The sequence below is a fragment of the Ciona intestinalis genome, chromosome 7 (genome assembly GCF_000224145.3).
Source record: "Ciona intestinalis chromosome 7, KH, whole genome shotgun sequence".
NCBI classification, from domain to species: domain Eukaryota; kingdom Metazoa; phylum Chordata; class Ascidiacea; order Phlebobranchia; family Cionidae; genus Ciona; species Ciona intestinalis.
The window spans coordinates 3556072-3573863 of NC_020172.2; the positions used below are offsets into that span (position 1 = coordinate 3556072).

General features: G+C 34.9%; 2 protein-coding genes and 1 non-coding gene across 7 annotated transcripts in view; all 3 read left to right on the top strand.

The window, feature by feature from the left end:
* The first annotated feature begins 132 nt into the window (after positions 1 to 132).
* On the top strand, positions 133 to 12074 carry LOC100178917 (zinc transporter 2). Its single transcript, XM_002129762.4, has 11 exons — positions 133 to 151; positions 2854 to 2971; positions 4245 to 4798; positions 4933 to 5094; positions 6985 to 7131; positions 7361 to 7514; positions 8007 to 8131; positions 9373 to 9479; positions 9972 to 10077; positions 10460 to 10594; positions 10881 to 12074. Exons 2-11 carry the CDS (start codon positions 2865 to 2867, stop codon positions 11018 to 11020), a joined length of 1737 nt encoding a protein of 578 aa, XP_002129798.2. The 5' UTR covers positions 133 to 151; positions 2854 to 2864; the 3' UTR covers positions 11021 to 12074.
* mir4132 (microRNA 4132) lies at positions 6377 to 6427 on the top strand. Its single transcript, NR_034528.1, has one exon. It is a non-coding gene; the product is annotated as a microRNA 4132 (primary transcript).
* Positions 12075 to 13100: 1026 nt separating the features above from the next.
* Positions 13101 to 17792, top strand: part of LOC100179724 — a 21047-nt gene continuing 16355 nt past the window's right edge. For 2 of the 5 annotated variants that reach the window (XM_018812548.2, XM_026835163.1), the window contains exons 1-10: positions 13101 to 13347; positions 13414 to 13495; positions 13745 to 13841; positions 14408 to 14505; positions 14815 to 14889; positions 15196 to 15291; positions 15921 to 16052; positions 16233 to 16365; positions 16728 to 16788; positions 17309 to 17379. In XM_018812548.2, the coding sequence (XP_018668093.1) occupies positions 13277 to 13347; positions 13414 to 13495; positions 13745 to 13841; positions 14408 to 14505; positions 14815 to 14889; positions 15196 to 15291; positions 15921 to 16052; positions 16233 to 16365; positions 16728 to 16788; positions 17309 to 17379 (916 nt within the window). In that variant the 5' untranslated portion in view covers positions 13101 to 13276. Of the gene's footprint in view, positions 13348 to 13413; positions 13496 to 13744; positions 13842 to 14407; positions 14506 to 14814; positions 14890 to 15195; positions 15292 to 15320; positions 15421 to 15611; positions 15631 to 15811; positions 15831 to 15920; positions 16053 to 16232; positions 16366 to 16727; positions 16789 to 17308; positions 17380 to 17792 lie in introns of those variants that run through there. The other 3 variants (XM_018812549.2, XM_026835164.1, XM_026835165.1) reach the window with 3 other exon arrangements.

Genomic DNA, 17792 nt, shown 5'->3' on the forward strand with positions numbered 1-17792 from the left:
CAAGAAAAGCTTTTCTAGTGCGGCGTCTGAGTTACCACCCGGAAAATTTAACAAGCAAAACCTGAATGAAAGCTGATTTAAGTTTTACTGCCAAGGTGTGACGAGTTGTACATTTAGTTTTGCCATTCAGTTTAGTTACTACAAGTTTGGGGTAATAATAATAGTGCTCATTTAGGTTGTGTATATAATTATAAAGTTAATTATAGTAATTTGAGATTAAAGTAAGCGATAATGCGGTATTATAAGTATTGAAAGAATTTTAACGCGGAAAAATTTAGCCCTACGACGTTTTAGGTGGAAAATGAATAAAAATTCACTCAAATTTAATGTTTAGTTATATATAGTTTGGGGTAAGATGGGACACCTTGAGTACGTAATATCCAAATATCCGAATCGTGTTTTAAAGAATTAGCAGCGGTGTATTCGAGCATACGGTTTGTTATTTGTTTACTACCAAATGGGACGAGAAAATAAAATGAAAATGTGTCCCATCTTCCCACACCCTACTGTACAATGTTCGGAATTCAAAACGAATTTAAATTCTTTAGAAAATTTGGTTGCAGAACGATCGATTAAAATGCGCTTATTTACGCTGCTGTAATTTTGTGATTTATAAAAACGAAAATTTGCTGGCAATTTTTGTCATTACTATTCTATAATTAGAAATCATGTGTTACGCTTACAATTTATTGACAGCTGTGTGCAGACCGCATTATCGTATAACTGTACCCGAAATAATTACCTGCGTACTTTCGCAAGCAAATATGGACACTGCGACATTTGGTGACTGTCCCACGACGTACACAAACTCAGGGAATTACTATACATCGCGGTTATTAAAGTTAAAATCCCCAGTATCGGCATGCGAGGAGGCGGGCACCTCCCTGCGGGAATACCGTTGCATTTTTAATACAGAAATAATGAAGGGTAATAATCACCCGACGGTTTTCGGTGATTAAACGCCGTTGTTTAATGAGCCAAGACAACTCATACGGGTGGTTTATTAAAGCTTACTCGGCTTTGCCTTCCCGAAGGAGCAACGATGACATCGCGAAGCTGCAATCGATTAATCGACGTTACTCGTATAACAACGATAATGAGCTAAATGACGTATAGATGCCAGCACTCAACGGGTTGATAGTTATCAGAGACTATTACTTCCCGTTTGCAGGCCGGCAGCGGCCTCATATAAAAAGTCTGTATATACAGACTTAATGTGCGCAGTTACTAAAGGGATCTGTTTGTTAAAGCGTGTATATATATATATATATATATATATGTACAGTAGTTATTAGAACGGTGTATACACAACGTTATTTTTAGCATCTAGTCCCACGTGTCAGAGTATAGGGATACGAAAGGAGTTATCTAGTGTTAGTTCCAAGAACAAACCAGTAGGAGTATCATGTTACATACTGCTTGCTATTTAAAACAGTAGCTTCGTATCTGCAACAATGTTTTAGTCAACCGTAGTACTTTAATATGCTGTTTTAGCCAGGTTATAGTTTACTGTTCATTTTTTTTCTAAATGACTGCCCAGAGAATGTTTTAGTCATTAATATTAATTGGGGCGGTGTATAGTCTTACAAATTGAAGTTTACTGTTCTGAAAAAAACGTCCAGTTTTTCAAAATGAATTTAGAGAAAAAATGTTTTAATCATCAATATTTATTATGGCAGTAATCTTACGAGTTAAACTTGTGTTTGTTACATTTACGAGTAATAGTATAAGGTGGCGGAAGATGGGACAGCTTTTATTCTATTTTCTCGTCCCATTTGACAGTAAACAAAGAACATTCAAAGAATTGTAAAACCGTATCCTCACGACTCCCATAGACCGTTGTTAATTGTTTAAAACACGAACAAAATATTTGGATTTTACGTGCTAAAGGTGTCCGTCTTTCCCACCCTACTATATGCATACATGGTCTTCGCATATGACAATAATATAATATAACTTTGAAAGACATTATAGGCATTAACGCGTGTTTCCGTTTCACACACATGCTAGCCAGTATAACAATATATCAATCTAGCAGCATTAAAAAACATGACTGCTGATCGTGGTGTATTGCGCAACGTTATCGGCAGTGTCCGTTTTAATCCTGTATGCAGTTTGTGTGCTAATGAATGTAAACCTTGTAAAACATATAGTATAGGGTGGGGGAAGATGAGACCTCTTTAACACATAATATTCAAATATGCTGATCGTGATTTAAACAATTGACAACGGTCTATGGAAGTCGTGAGGATACAGTTTTTATAATTCTTTGAATGTTTGTTACCAAATGGGCCAGGAAGGTAGACGAAAAGTGTCCCATCTTTCCCCACCCCACTATATAATCCATAAAATTAGATACGCGTTTCTATATTATTTCAACTTGTGTTAAGCCATGGCTTATAAAATATGTTTTTATATACTGATAGGTTTTCACACACTGGTGTACTGTGAAAACGGGTATCTCGCTAGGCTATATAGGGCTGTAGGGTTGTACGGCAAACCTTTCAATAAATAGCAATAATTTGAACAACCCTGGCAATGTTTGTGTAAAAGTGCACCAAATTAATTATTCTGTGTGTGTAAATTTGAGATGAAACCAAAAAAATACGGAAACTTTCACTAATTAGCAATAAATTAAACAATTTTGGCGATTTTCCTATTTTTTTAATGCGTACATTTCGTGCGACACGTAGAAAATTCAGAGACTCCATTAGGCTGTAACTGTAACCCTAAACAGTTTTAGAAACCCAGTACTAAAAGAGATATAGTTTCTAATCGTAGCCTATGCTGTATGCTACACGTGTTTATGACGAGTTTTTACATTTAAAATACTTCCTCTTTTTCAATTTTTAGCGATTCACAAAATGAGTTTCGCTAAGCCTGAATATATACAAAACTTTTTGGATGAAAAGTTTAAAAAACAGAAGCGGAATGAACGAATCACGTTGCTGAAAGATGATTTCCTTTCATCGTGAGTAACATTATCCTAACAATCGACTATTCTTATGCTAAGGCAGCATGTCTGAAATCATGGCATAGTTAATGCATTCGCAAATCCCATTCAAATTCGTGTTTATATAGATTTATGGTCATAGTAATTCTGAGTACCTAACATTCAAGTGTAATTTAACCTATTGTAGTTGTATATGCATGTAATCTAACAATACTAAAGGCTGTTTTAAACATAGTAATGTAAATTACCGCGTATAAATGCGTATTTTTCAACGTATATCACTGTTAACTATATGTATTGAACTATGGTATATTCTGTGTATAGTTTATTATTATTATTATTATAGGGTAAGATGGGATACCGTTAGCACCTATTTCCCATATTTCCTGATCGCGTTTTGAACAATTAACAACGCCACTTTAGAGTCGCAGGACGACGTTTATACATGTCGGTAAAAATCTTTTCTGTTTACTACCAAATGGTACAAAAAACGGAGTAAAACATGTCCCATCTTACCCCGTCCTACTACACCAATAAAACATAACAAAAAATAAATATAACCACTTACCGAGTCTATATGGACGAACTGTGAAATCCTACACTTGCTTTCATACTATACAGTCGTAACATAAACGCTATGTGCCCAATACGAAACGAAAATATTACATAAATATTCCTTTCGTTATATTTCGAGCGAGACGTCTAATTAAATCGATTGTTTGTAACTTAGGTGACTATACAACAACGTCACGCCAATAATTGGTGCAACATTTACTCGAGAGCTTGTTTTTGTTAAAAGTTATATACAATACTGTAGAAAAGGATACTAATAGCACCTAAATCCCATATTTCCTGATCGTGTTTTGAACAATTAACACCGCTAATTTAACGTCACGGCCTATACCGGCATACAATTCTGTAAACATTGTTTGTTTACTACCAAATGGGACGAGAAAACAAGTTTAAAACATGTCCCATCTCCCCCCCCCACCCTACTGTACGTTTAAGTAACTGTATATTTGGTGAATTAAATTTGTATTTATGAATTTAAGCCTTTAACTGCCACACTCAAATATAGTTAACATGAGACATCTTTTCATTCGATTTTCTCGTTCCATTTAGTAGTAAACAAAGAACATTCGAAGGATTATAAACGGTATTCCGACGACTCCCATAGACCGTTGTTGGTTGTTTTTAAATACGATCAGGATATTCGGATATTATGTGCTAAAGGTTTCCCATCTTACCCCACAGTACTATATTACTTAAATAGCCGTTCGCTTCTTTACAGCGAACATGATGAGCATGAGAGGGACACAGCTTCTTATAGAAAGACAGGAGACTCAAGAAACTCTTCAAATATTTCAGAATCTGACGAAAATAATCTTCCGCACGATCATTCACAGCACAAGCAGATAAGCAGCGACGCAGATTGCGAAACAGATGACAGTTTATCATTGTCAAGAAAATCGAATATCTCTTCCAATAGTTCCTTCGCTCGACGAGCGCATCAGAAAAAATCTCGTGATGCAAAAACCCCGCTTTTCGCAGCAGGCAGTGCTAGTGGCTATGGCGGCACTTCTGAGATAGAACTGGACTGTGCTGAGACCTTGGCTACCTATAGCAATAACGGGACACCGGTAAAAGGAATCCTTAAGGCTGGTGCCAATGCCTCGGCAGAGGCGTCGTACCAGAGTTTTCAAAATGTGCAAGACTCTGCTCCTGGGCCGAGCAAATCTTCTGGCGCTCGGAAAAGAAAAATTCACAATCATAAAGGAAATGCCCACGGTGGTCATGACGGTGAAGAACATATTCACGAGCATGACCACGATCACGAAGATCACGGTAAATAGAACACATAAGCCCACAATGGCGATTGTACCTTAACCTCCGAGTTAGAGGCAAGAGCACTGTCTACCCCTAACAATTAATGCACAAGTTATATTCATGCCTAAACGTGTTTGTTTTTATTTTTTAAGGTTCTGTCGGTTCGTCCGCACCCTCTGAGGTAGAGTCAGATCATTGTCACGATTCGTCGGACGAGAAGACCCAGCGAGAGAACAAAAAAAGGAAAAAGGCAATGCGAAAGTTGCTTATTGCTACTGGTCTCAGCTTTTTGTTCATGGTCGGAGAAATTGTGGGTTAGTCAAACGTTATTCTTTTATTCAAATACACAGTTCAAATTTTCATATCCAAAGTTAAATAAAGTTTATTTTAAATCAACAGTTCGAAAAACCTATTTATTTTAAGTCCACAGTTTAAAAAATTGTTTAAGTTAAGTTCACAGTTCATAAAACTTGTTCAGTTTAAGTTCACAGTTTAAAAAAATGTTTAATTCAAGTTCACAGTTCAAAAAACTTGTTCAGTTTAAGTTCACAGTTTAAAAAAATGTTTAATTCAAGTTCACAGTTTAAAAAAACTTGTTTAATTCAAGTCCACAGTTTAAAACTTTGTATAACACAAGTCCAATGTTCAAAAACGTGTTTAATTCAAGTTTAAAAACTGGTTTTTAATTCAAGTTCACCGTTTAAAAAAACTTGTTTAATTGAAATCCACAAAAATGAAAGTAATCAAAGTATTAGAATATGGATTATACAACTTATGGGGTACATTGGTTAGAGTTTTAGGGTATAGCCAACGTATAGCAATTGTCGTCCGTTGTGAATTTTCACTTTGAACTGTCGGGTTTTATTTTCCAACTTTGAATCGACGGACTTGTTTTTGCGGCTTTAAATTGAAGGCTTTGTATTTGCGGCTTGAAATGTGGCTTAAAATGACGGCTTTGAATTGAGATAGCGTCGCTAACGATTTCAGTAACTTTCAAAAAGCGGTTATTTAACGACTGAGAATTATCTACAACTTCGCTATTTGATATTTTTAAAAGTTAGAACGCCTAAACTGCTGCAGTTTTCAATATGGCATGACGTCATAGCAAATCACGAGTCTGGCATTTGTTGCGCGAGGTACGATGGTGACGTAACAAGTTATTTGTAATTTTCGTTTTCTCGAATATTCTGGATTTGGACAAACACGAAAGTATGCCAAAATATTTTATTTATTAAAGAAAGATCAAGCTTTACGAGTTGGTGGTAGCTATTAATATAAACATTGCTTTAACAATCTTATAATCAATAATAAGTTATGACATTCGAATTTAGAAACACGTCTCGATTTTATAGTAATGTACAGTGACACACACTCTAAACAAAACTGATGCCCGTAAAGCTAATGTAAAAAGATTAATGGCGGATATCGATGTCCGTGTGCAAATCTCCGCTAATTGCACAGACTACTTAATTTCCTTGTGGGTGCAAAACAATCAGTACTGGCTAGCAAGTTTCTGCTGAACACCGAAACAGTAGGCGGAAAACACGTGTTGTGCCGTGTGCAAAACTTGACGCGCTGGTCACGTTAATTGTGATGCAATGCAAAAAGGCCATTTGTGTCGAATAACAAATTGCTGATGTTGTATTAAAATCCCACGAGACACTGTCATCACGACCGCGTAACAGACGTGTTTGTTCGGACGTATAATGTTACGATTTGGGGTTTTAGCCAAAAATGCACTCCCCCTTCAATTGTATGTCGCTGGTACAATTTTAAAAGTCAATGTACAATATACGTTAACATATGACCTTTTTAATGACATATCTGATTTTCTGTAAATAGGGTGGGGTAGATGGGCACCTTTGTTAATAGTTTAAAACACGACCAGGATATTACGTCCTAAAGGTGCCCCGTCTTTCCCTATTTTTCTATATTTTAACAGATGTAACTTTCAGAGACATATAGTAGGGTGGGGAAGACGGGACACCTTTAGCACTTACTATCCTAATCGTATTTTAAACATTAACAACGGTCTATGGGAGTCGTGAGGATACGGTTCTATAATTCTTTGAACGTTCTGTGACTGCTACCTAATGGGACGAGAAAATAAAACAAAAAGTTGTCCAATCTTCCCCCACACTACTACTTCTGATTTTACCTACCTATTATTACAAAACACGTTTAAACATTGTATTGCTTTTCAGGCGGCTTTCTCGCGAACAGTCTTGCTATAATGACTGACGCCAGTCATCTCTTGACAGACGTCAGTAGCTTTTTAATCAGCATCATAGCACTGAAAATGGCCGCCCGGCCGATATCGAAGAAAATGACATTCGGGTGGCATAGAGCGGGTATGAATTATTTTATTTAATAAAATTATTTAAGGTTAAATAGCGGTTAGTAGTAAACTTAAATACAGGTTTTTGTTTCGTCAGCATTTTGAATGCATTTTTGAACATTTTTTGAATGCATTTTTTGAAAAAAATGTCCGCACAATTTTGAATTTGGTCATAAAATGTCCCGTCTTTCCCCACCTTACTATAAACATTGTTTATCAATTAAAATTATTTTTTATTCCAGAGGTTATTGGCGCGCTGATCAGTGTTCTTGCAATATGGATTGTCACTGGCGTTCTTGTGTATCTGGCCGTAATGCGATTAATTCACAACAACTATGAAGTTAATGGAAAAACTATGCTGATCACAGCTTCTCTAGCTGTTGGGTTCAATATTTTGTAAGTAAATTGTTATTTGTGCTTTAAACCTTTAGTAGAGTGGGGGAAGATGGGACACCTTTTCATTCTGTTTCCTCGTTCCATTTGTTAGTAAACAAAGATCATTCAAAGTATTATAAAACCATATCCCTACGACTTCCATAGACCGTTGTTAATTTTTAAAACACGATCAGGTTATTTTATTACAGAATATCAAAAATAACCTGATCGTGTTTTGTGGTTATCGTCGCAACTACAATTGTGGGCGTATGTGTCCTTGTGCAAGACACTTATAACTGCAATTGCCCCAACCCAGTGTTCACTAATGGGTTGACTTAATTGTCAGCCATACAGAAAAAAAAAACAGCCACCTACAAAGTAACATAAATGTAACTCGTAAACTAGCACGAAGTGTATGAAACAGAACACCGGGTTAATTATAACTACCGTGGTTTCCCCGCCACACGAAAATAAAGGAAATCTCATTCATAATATATTCTCATTTTTTTACAGAATGGGCTTAGTTCTTCACGAACATTCTCACACTCATGGTCACTCTCACGGTCATTCACATGCGGGACATTCTCACGATCACAATGATCATGATCACGAAGCAGGAAGCAATGCATCAAGTCACGGTAACGAGTTGCAAACATTTTGTAAACTAATTCGTTTATGTTATAGTACATTAGATGCGATGATACGTATGAGCAAAGAAAACATTTTTTTCTTTTAAAAAAAAGTAAAATAATTTTTTAAACCAAAACAAATTAGGTGATTAATTAGTTTAGGACAGATTTCTAACAGTAAAACTGTTTGGATACAAGTCACCATTAAGCGAAGTATTACAATTTATAAGTTAAGTCTTGTAGGTTGTTATCTCTTCTATTTCTTGTAAAAAAAAACCATTTTTATGAGGTTCAGTATTTTCGACTAATGGTAATTTAATAGTTGTTTCTTCTTACCCCAATGTACTACTGTCTTTGAGGCTTAGGAAAATCTGTAGTAGCTCATAGTACGGGTGATTGGTTTAGCAGAAGTTAGTGGCGCATGCGTGCCGGTTAAAAGTCCAGTTATGAAATATTGATGCTTGCTTACACTGTAGCGTATATGGCATACAGTTTATGGACGCGAATGTCTTAAAGGTCAAAGATAACAAGATAGTGGTGAGTGAAAATAATATATGGGGAACAAGTTAAGTAAAGGTTTTCAAAACGCTGAAATCATATATAGGGTGGGGGAAGATGGGACACCTTTTCGTTCTAATTTTTCGTCCTATTTGGCAATAAACAAAGAACATTCAAAGAATGATTAAAACCGTATCCCCACGACTCCCATAGACAGTTGTTAATTATTTAAAACACAGTTAGGATATTTGGATATTATGTGCTGAAGGTGTCCCGTCTTTCCCTACCCTATACTGTAAATATATTTGACCAATTTATTTTAAGTTTAAAATAGCTTGGACAAATTTAAATGCGTGCAGTTCATAGCAGCGTGTTATTCTAAGCCCTGCCAACCACAATATTCGCCATATACGCAGTTAAGCTTCTTGTCAAAATTTGAAACCAGTTGAAGCTATCTTTTAAATCTTGCCAGTCACCTGCTACATTTTCTACACGTTGTTATATATATTTATTTAGGTGGCGTCGCCGCTTATGCATATTTTAGAAGCATTCATTAATCTAAACAAACAGTTACCTTGAAAATTTGACCGGCTGTCATATCGTTAATAAATAGCGCGGAAGAATATATAAGCGCTGCCAAAACTCGTTAAATGAAATAAAATAAAATTTCTTTTAAAATATTTTCATTTATGATTTTTTTTTACTTTTTTGTTATTGAATTTTCATTGATTTCTTTTTATATATGTTTTTAGATGAGGAATCTGGCAATGTTAATGTACGTGCTGCTTTCATTCACGTTATCGGAGATCTTTTGCAAAGCTTGGGCGTTCTGACCGCAGCTTTTGTGATTTATTTCAAGGTAAAACGCTAAATATACATTAAGATAATGAATGTAACTTGCACTATCCTTACGTAGCGGGGCAACGGCAGTCGTTATAACACGGTTGTTCTGTTTCATACACTTTGTGCCTGCCTGTGAGTTGCCACGTATGTCACTTTGCGAGTGATAGTTTTTTTCTGAATGGCTGACAATTTAGACAACCCATTATCGACCACTGGGTTGCAGCATTTTTTTTGGATCTACATTTTTTTGGAAACTGTCGCTGTCAAATCAATACATTTTGTGTACAAACGTCTCAACGACTAATGATATTCAAGTCGCTTTGAAAGAATGCTTTAGAATAACTTTATTAGATTTAGTTTATCACTATGAAGCGGGGAAATGAAAACCTTTTTATTCTATTTTTTCGTCGCATTTGATAGTAAGAAAATAACATTGAAAAAGTGTCCTTTCTTCCCGACCTACTATATATTATATAATACCATGTTGTAATAAAATGTACTTTTACAGCCGGAGTACAAGATAGCGGATCCGATTTGTACCTTTCTATTCTCCATATTTGTTCTCATCACCACAATCACCATTCTAAGGGATACCATCATAGTGATTATGGAAGGTAAAACATGAATGAGTGAATGAATACAAGAATAAATGAATAGTGAACACATAAACAAGTGACAAAAAAATGATGAACAGATACATGAATAAGCGAATAAGTGAATAATTGCATGATCGAATTAATTAATGGATGAATGAATGAATAAATAAATAAATGAATAAATGTAACTTATTTATCCTCGTCGTAAGGATACGGTTTTATAATTCTTTGAATGTTCTTTTTTTGCTACCAAATTGGACCAGAAGTTAGAATGAACAGGTGTCCTATCTTTCCCCACCCTACTATAACAGTTTTTGATGAGAATTTTTACCCATTTTTTTTATTATAACGTGTTAAATATTACCATCTTTTTACACAAAACATGTTTGTTGTTTTGCAGGTTCTCCAGTTGGTGTAGAATATTCCGTATTAAAAGAGAAACTGTTAGAAATAGAAGGTGTAACCGCTGTCCACGATTTAAGGATTTGGTCGCTGACACTAAATCAAACTGTTATGTCAGCTCATCTTGCAATAGGTATTTTTCTTTAAATAAGTGCATTTAAAATATGTTTTACCAAACCCGTGTCTCTTTGCTATTTTTGGCACGTTAACTAGTAATGAATTATTTATAAAAAATACTCATTTTTATTAAGGCGTTGTTTTTAACACTTTTTTTTACAAAATTGTAATTTCTATAAATATAATTTTACTACACAAGGTTTTTGCTAATATGTACTTAAATAACTACTATTGAAATTAGCTTATTATACCTTTGACTTTTGTAGTACACTGTGTTAAAGCTTAACTTTATTTATTTACAGATAAAGGTACAGATCCGAATTTAGTGCTGAAGCGCGCCACCCGTCGACTAAAATCTCTGTACGATTTTCATTCGCTAACCATTCAAGTCGAATATTACTCCAACGACATGGACGAATGTAAAAAATGCCAACCAGCCTGACGTAGTTGCTATGACGTAACTATGACGTCATAGTGCTGAATAATGCATTGGCAAACATAGGTGCAAAAATGCAGCTAGGTAACCTGATACAACCTTTACGAAAACATCTTATATAATACACTGTGGGGAGTCGTAACATTATGTGGTTCCCATATTAACATGATGTAACTAATACATGTTGTCAACTCAAATCTGCTGAAATAATTTATAACGGTTGTTAATTGGGCGTTTAATTTGCAAAACCCTATTGAACTTGTTTCGTATTTGTATAATATAGTAGGGTTTGGAAAGATGGAACACATTTTTATTCGATTTTTTCGTCCCACTTGGTAGCAAACAAAGAACATTCCAATAAAAACTGTATCTTCACGACTCGCATAGACCGTTGTTAGCTGATTAAAACACGATCGGAATATTTGGATACTATTTGCAAAAGGTGTCTCATCTTTCCCCACCCTATATCTGTTTGAAAGCTAAATTCGAAGTTGCTAGAATTATTTTTTCGATATGTCTCCGTTTAATTCATTTTGTTTACACCATATGACCGTACGTATTTCTGTTTTCTGCACCACCATTTCTTGTTTTTTTAATCACAATTATCCTCTACCACGGCACGCAACTTGTGAACCACATCCAGTTTCATGATCACTAGAATCATGATCACGAGTTTTATGATCACAATTATCATGATCAATGATAATCGTGATCACGAGTTTCATGATCACAGTATTATGATTATATGCTTCATGATCATGAACATCATGATCACAATTATCATGATCATGAGTTTTAGGATCATGATTCCATTTATCATGATTACAATTATTATGATTGTGATTTTCGTATTCACGAGCATCATGTTCACGAGTATTAAAACCATGAATATCACAAAAATGTCATTATCACGATTGCAATGATTACTACCACGCTTAAAGTGTTATTTTCACGAGTATCATAATCACGAATATATGATACAATTAACGTCGTTAGCAAAAACTTTTTTCAATTATCGTGGTGTTGACTTATGTGCAATAAAGAAGTAAAAATTACTGAATAAGCTACGTGCTTAAAGCCAAGTGTACATGTCAGCTTATATTTATGAGCATTACCATTTGACTAGAGCTCGCTGTGTGTGCTTTACCGAGGTATAAGACACTTATTTATGATTAAATTAAGATGGGACATTTTCATTCTCTCTCTCCGTTCCATTTGGTAGTAAACCAAAAATATTTACAGATTTATATAACTGTATTTTCACGACTCTAAATGGAGTGTTGTTAATTGTCAAAAGATACGATCGGGAAACATGTGATTTAGGTGCTAACGTTAACTTCCCTTACAGTATAGTATGTTTCTATTAACGCTACAATTGTACAATATAAAGTAGGATAGCTTACAGATTAGATAGTGTCAGACATTAAGTGTATATTTTTTACAGTGTTGAAAATTTACACCCAGACTTAGTTTATCGAATGGAATCTGATATTTTTAATATAAAAAAAAAACGAATGAACAAAAATCGTTACTTGGCTACCATATACCCGTAATTCTTCCTTTTCTTATACTAGTTCTGGCCTTCTGAATTTAAAAGATTCTGTTTACTGTAGCATAGCCTACTCAGTACTCAATGTATTTCGTGGGCCATGAGCTGTCGCACTGAAATGATGCGCAAGTCGACACTTGTTTGACTCGCGCCAAGGGAGCGGTAGTTTGCCTCGGGGTACAAATACCAAATTACAGAGAACGTATTCAAGCAATTGAGTGAGTTGTTTCACAAGTAAATATTCAACTTAGACGTTTCTTATTTAGCAAAGCAGTGTGTTCTATATCTAGTTTAAGCAGTGTGTTTTATATATATATATATATAGTAGGGTTGGAGGAAGATGGGACACCTTAGTGCATAATATCCAAATATCCTGATCGTGTTTTAAACAATTAACAACGGTCTATGGAAATCGCGAAGATACGGTTTAACGTTTCTTTAAATGTACTTTATTTATTTCCAAATGGGACGAGATAACAGAATAAACAGGTGTCCCATCTTCCCCCACCATACTGTATATCTATAGTCAAAGCAGTTTGATATATATATTTGTATTTAGTTTTGGGTTAGCAGGATCACTACTTATAGTATGTCAAGTATGAATAAACTCAAATAAATGACTGAATGAATAACGAAGATCGGAAAAGTTTACAAAAGCAAAAGGACGAGAAGTAACAGAGTATATAAGATCCAGTTGTCATCACGTTGGACTTATGTCAGTTCTTGGACAGGAGTACGCAGAATCTGTTCACTCTGAAATGAAGCGAACATCAATATTTAGTTTGTATGTGAAATATAGAATGACTTTTATTCAGAAGTAAAATATTTTTTTTTTGGTTTATGTTTTCAGATTTTGTGAGTCGTGTACTACAACAAAGCTGGCTGGAAAAATTCTTCGAACTTTAGTAGTTGTATTCAATATACTAATATGGGTAAGATTTTTTTTAACTTGACTGTATAAAAAACTGCGTTGGTGAAGATGGGACACCTTTTCACTCCATTTACCCATCCGTTTGATAGTAAACATTGAAACAATTATAAAACCTTATCATCACGACGCCAAAAGGCCATTGTTAATCGTTTAAAACACGATCAGGATACTTGGGTATTATGTGCTAAAGGTGTCCCGTCCTCCCCCCTATATATATTGAAATGTGTTTTTATCACACAATTACTTTTAGTTTGCAGGTTGTGCTGTTGTGAGCGTCAGTGTTTGGCTTCTCTTTATTGATCATGCAATGCAGAATTACTATCTCACATTTCCTATATTAAACACAGGTGAAAGAAAACTTATTTATCTTCGCGTTTCGGGGCAACGACAGTTGTTATACCACGGTGTTTTGTTTCATATACCTCATGCCCGCATACAAGTTACCACATATATATAGTAGGATGGGGGAAGATGGGACACCTTTAACACGTGATATCCAAATGTCCTGAACAGGTTTTAAACATTTTACAACGGTCTATAGGAGTCCTTGAAATACGGTTTTATATTTCTTTAAATGTTCTTTGTTTACTACCAAATGCTACGAGAAAATAGAATGAAAAGGTGTCCCATCTTCCCCCACCCTACTACAATTCTGGTCGACTGTTTTAATGTATGGCTGACAATTAAGATAACCTATTAGTAATCACTGGGTTGGAGCAATTGATGTGGTGTCTTAATGCCCAAAGACACATACACCTAGCCTACGATGGTAGCAGCGACAAGCTTTGAATCTGAAACCTCTGGGTTCGGACATGTATATGCAAACCACTTTGTCACGGGACCGGGTGTATTTAGCCCATACAACATGCCTTTAGTTTTTACTTCATGTTTGACATGATTTTTTATTTTTAAGGTCTTTTCATAGTTCTGGGTGCGGGCATTCTTTTGTTAGTGATATCGTTCGTGGGGACGTGTGGTGCAAACATGAAAAGCCAAATGCTAGTCACACTGGTAAGAACACTGTATACAAATATGTTATGCGTTTTGCAACAATTAACATGAAGTGTGTTAAACCAGGAGTTCCTAATTTAGAACCTGAAACGAGCACTTTTCAATAATGTACAAACGTTCGCTTATTTTGCAATTTAAAGAATCCGTAACAGTTTATAGAACATTAAAAGGACTCGTGAACAAAAACTGCTAAGATCCGCCATGTAAAAATACCTAGGGCTTAACTTTGTAAAGCAGTATAAAATACAACTGTGGCCTCATTTACACATACTGTATCTCAATACTTTTTACTTTTTTTGCTTTTTTTAGTCCATGATTGCTATTCTTCTTATAACGGTTGCCGAAGTGGTGGGATTGATATTCTTTGTGCAGAACCAACAAGCGGTACGTATTGATTGAATAAATGTGTGTATAAATCGGGTGTTCTGTTCGTACACCTCGTGCCCACTTACGAGTTACCGCAAATGTAACTAACTTTTGGAGTGATTGTTTTTGGCCATTTTATTATTGCATTTGCCCAAAATAAACACGCCCAAGCACACACGGTACGCCAACAATGGTAGCATCGACGAGCTTTGAACCTGTATCCTCTGGGTAGAGATATGAGCTTTAAACATAAAGCCAAGGCACCGCTATTAAACGTTGTTTGTTGACTTTATCAATTTATACGTTATTGTTATTAAATTTCAGATTAGGGTTGAACTCAAAAACTGGTACGATGATAAGTTTCTTCAATACACCGAAGTCCAAAAATCGAAAGCAACCGTTGATCACATTCAGAAAACTGTAAGTGATTTTCATTGAGAGTTGGTTGTGTTTTTTTGGACATGCAAATTACGTGTCTTGACGTATAGGCCATGTATGCCATTCTATATGGATAAAGCCCTAAAGAATTTGCCCTTAAATACCTATAATGTATGTTAGATTCGGCAGCCCTTACTCGTATAGAAAGTAACTACTGTAGTATTGCTAGCAGAGTTGATTATATAGAACAAGAGAGCATGGCTCGTTTAAATAGGAATGTAAAGTTGTACTGGTTAAGAGAGTTGACAGATAAATACATATACTGTACAACAAAACAGAAACTGTTTTTATGATCACTTCTTGCACTAAACAGTTTTTTAGGTGCATTATGTAAACTTAGAATACTTAATAATAGGCAATGTTTATTGTTTGTTATTTAGTCAAAATTTTTAACTCTAAAGTTATTCATTTATTTTTTGATTTAACAAGGTAAATGACATGAAAAAGAACAAGAGCAACTATTTGATTAGTTTGTTTGGCGCCATGGCAAAGTTGTTAGCGCGCCTGCCTCTAACCCAAAGGTAATGGGTTCAAGGCTTATCGCTGCTATCATTGTTGGCAAATAGCGATTAAATGTAACAAAAAAATGATTGAATGCATTTCTGTTTCAGCTGGAATGTTGTGGACTTGCCAAAAGTACAGACTTTATAAATCGACTACCGAATATAACTGCACCCCCATCATCATGCAATGGAAGACAGACACTGGAAGCAAACAGAGTCACTCAACCAATTCACCCAATTGTAAAATCTTGTTTTAATACTAAAAAAACATGTTTTAACAACTGTTGTTTTGTCGCTATATCCTGACTTTTTGTTTAAAAAATTTTTTAAATCTTCGTTAACGTAATCCAAGAGACAAACAAAGTTAATATAGTATTATTATTATATTATTAACATTTTTTGAAACAAAATATTTTTCAGGGATGCCAAGAAAAATTAAAAGTTTTTGCAAATTTGTTGTTGAATGGCTGGCCGATATGGTTCTCAGTTTCTATTCTGATGATAATGGAAGTTGGGGCATTTATATCTGCAATGCTGTACCTACTATACTTGAGTAAGTATCGAGCTAAAAAATCATGCATTTTAAGCAACCTAAAATGTTTGCTAAATTTGCTAGCGCACCTGTCGGTAGCCCAGATTGTAGGAATTCAATGCTGCTACCACAATGGACATGTGTCTTTGGGCAAGACTCACAAAGGCATTGCTCCAGCCCAGTAGTCGCTTATGGGTTGTTTAAATTGTCACCCATACATTACAAAAAATACCCCCAAAAAACAGTTAAGCACAAAGTTACATATGTGGTAACTCGTAAATGGGCATGAGGTGTGTGAAACTGAACACCGTTTTGTAACGACTGCTGTTCCTCCTCCACCTGAGGATAAATAAGTTACATTCATCTATTTATGTTTCTCATAGTTAGACGAGGAAGGTACGAATATGATGAAGATGACATTGATGACGAATCAGAATTGATCGGGTAAACACCATTTACATAATTGGTCACGCATCAAACATCTCCTTTTTAAATTCAGTAACATAGCTTTTTAACCAAAACCTCTTTCCTTCCCCCTTTTTAAAAAAAAATGTGTAAGAATGACTGCTATTTTAGTGTTGATTTTTTTCTCTTGGTTGTTCAAATAATATCATTTTAATTATCTTAAAAAAAATTACATTAAGATATGAATTCCTTTTTTTACAGTTAATAGGCTATATTATTGTAACTGCAATTTCTGGGTAGTTTTAAAAAAGTCCAATAACAATATATAGTACCGTTACGTGTTTGTTCTAATCTACATATCACAAAGTCTGATAACCTGTAAATATGTAAAACTGTAATGGTTTGTTCAGGGGCTTAAAAAAATTGTATATTTAAAAAAAAAAAAATTAAAAAAAAAATTGTATATTTTTTTTAATTGTGAGCTATTGTTACATTATATTTTTACCCACATTTTTATAAATAATGATCAATTATGTTTTTAATCTGCTTTTAATTAAAGGTATAGCGCAGATGATGTTGTAAGCTTGAAAGGTTTGGAAGAGTTTGCAAAAACGTTTCCTTTGCTTGGAGGTAAATTGTCGGAATTTTAACTTTTTGAAGTGCATATTTTGTGTGTTATGTATGTTTGTAGGCCTATTTTGAGTGATATGTGTGTTTGTAGGCCTATTTTGAGTGTTATGTTTGGTTGTAGTCCTATTTTGAGTGGTATGTGTGTCTGTGGTTGTATTTTAATTGTTATGTGTGTTTGTAGTCCTTTTTTAGGTGCTGTGTGTGTTTATGGTCCTATTTTGGGTGTTGTGTGTGTTTGTGGTCCTATTTTAGGTGCTGTGTGTGTTTGTGGTCCTATTTTGGGTGTTGTGTGTGTTTGTGGTGCATATTTTGCATTATGTATGCTTGTAGTATTATTTTAGGTGTTATGTGTGTTTGTGGTTTAATTGTAATTGTTTGTGTGTCTGTGGGTTTTTATTTAATTGTTATGTGTG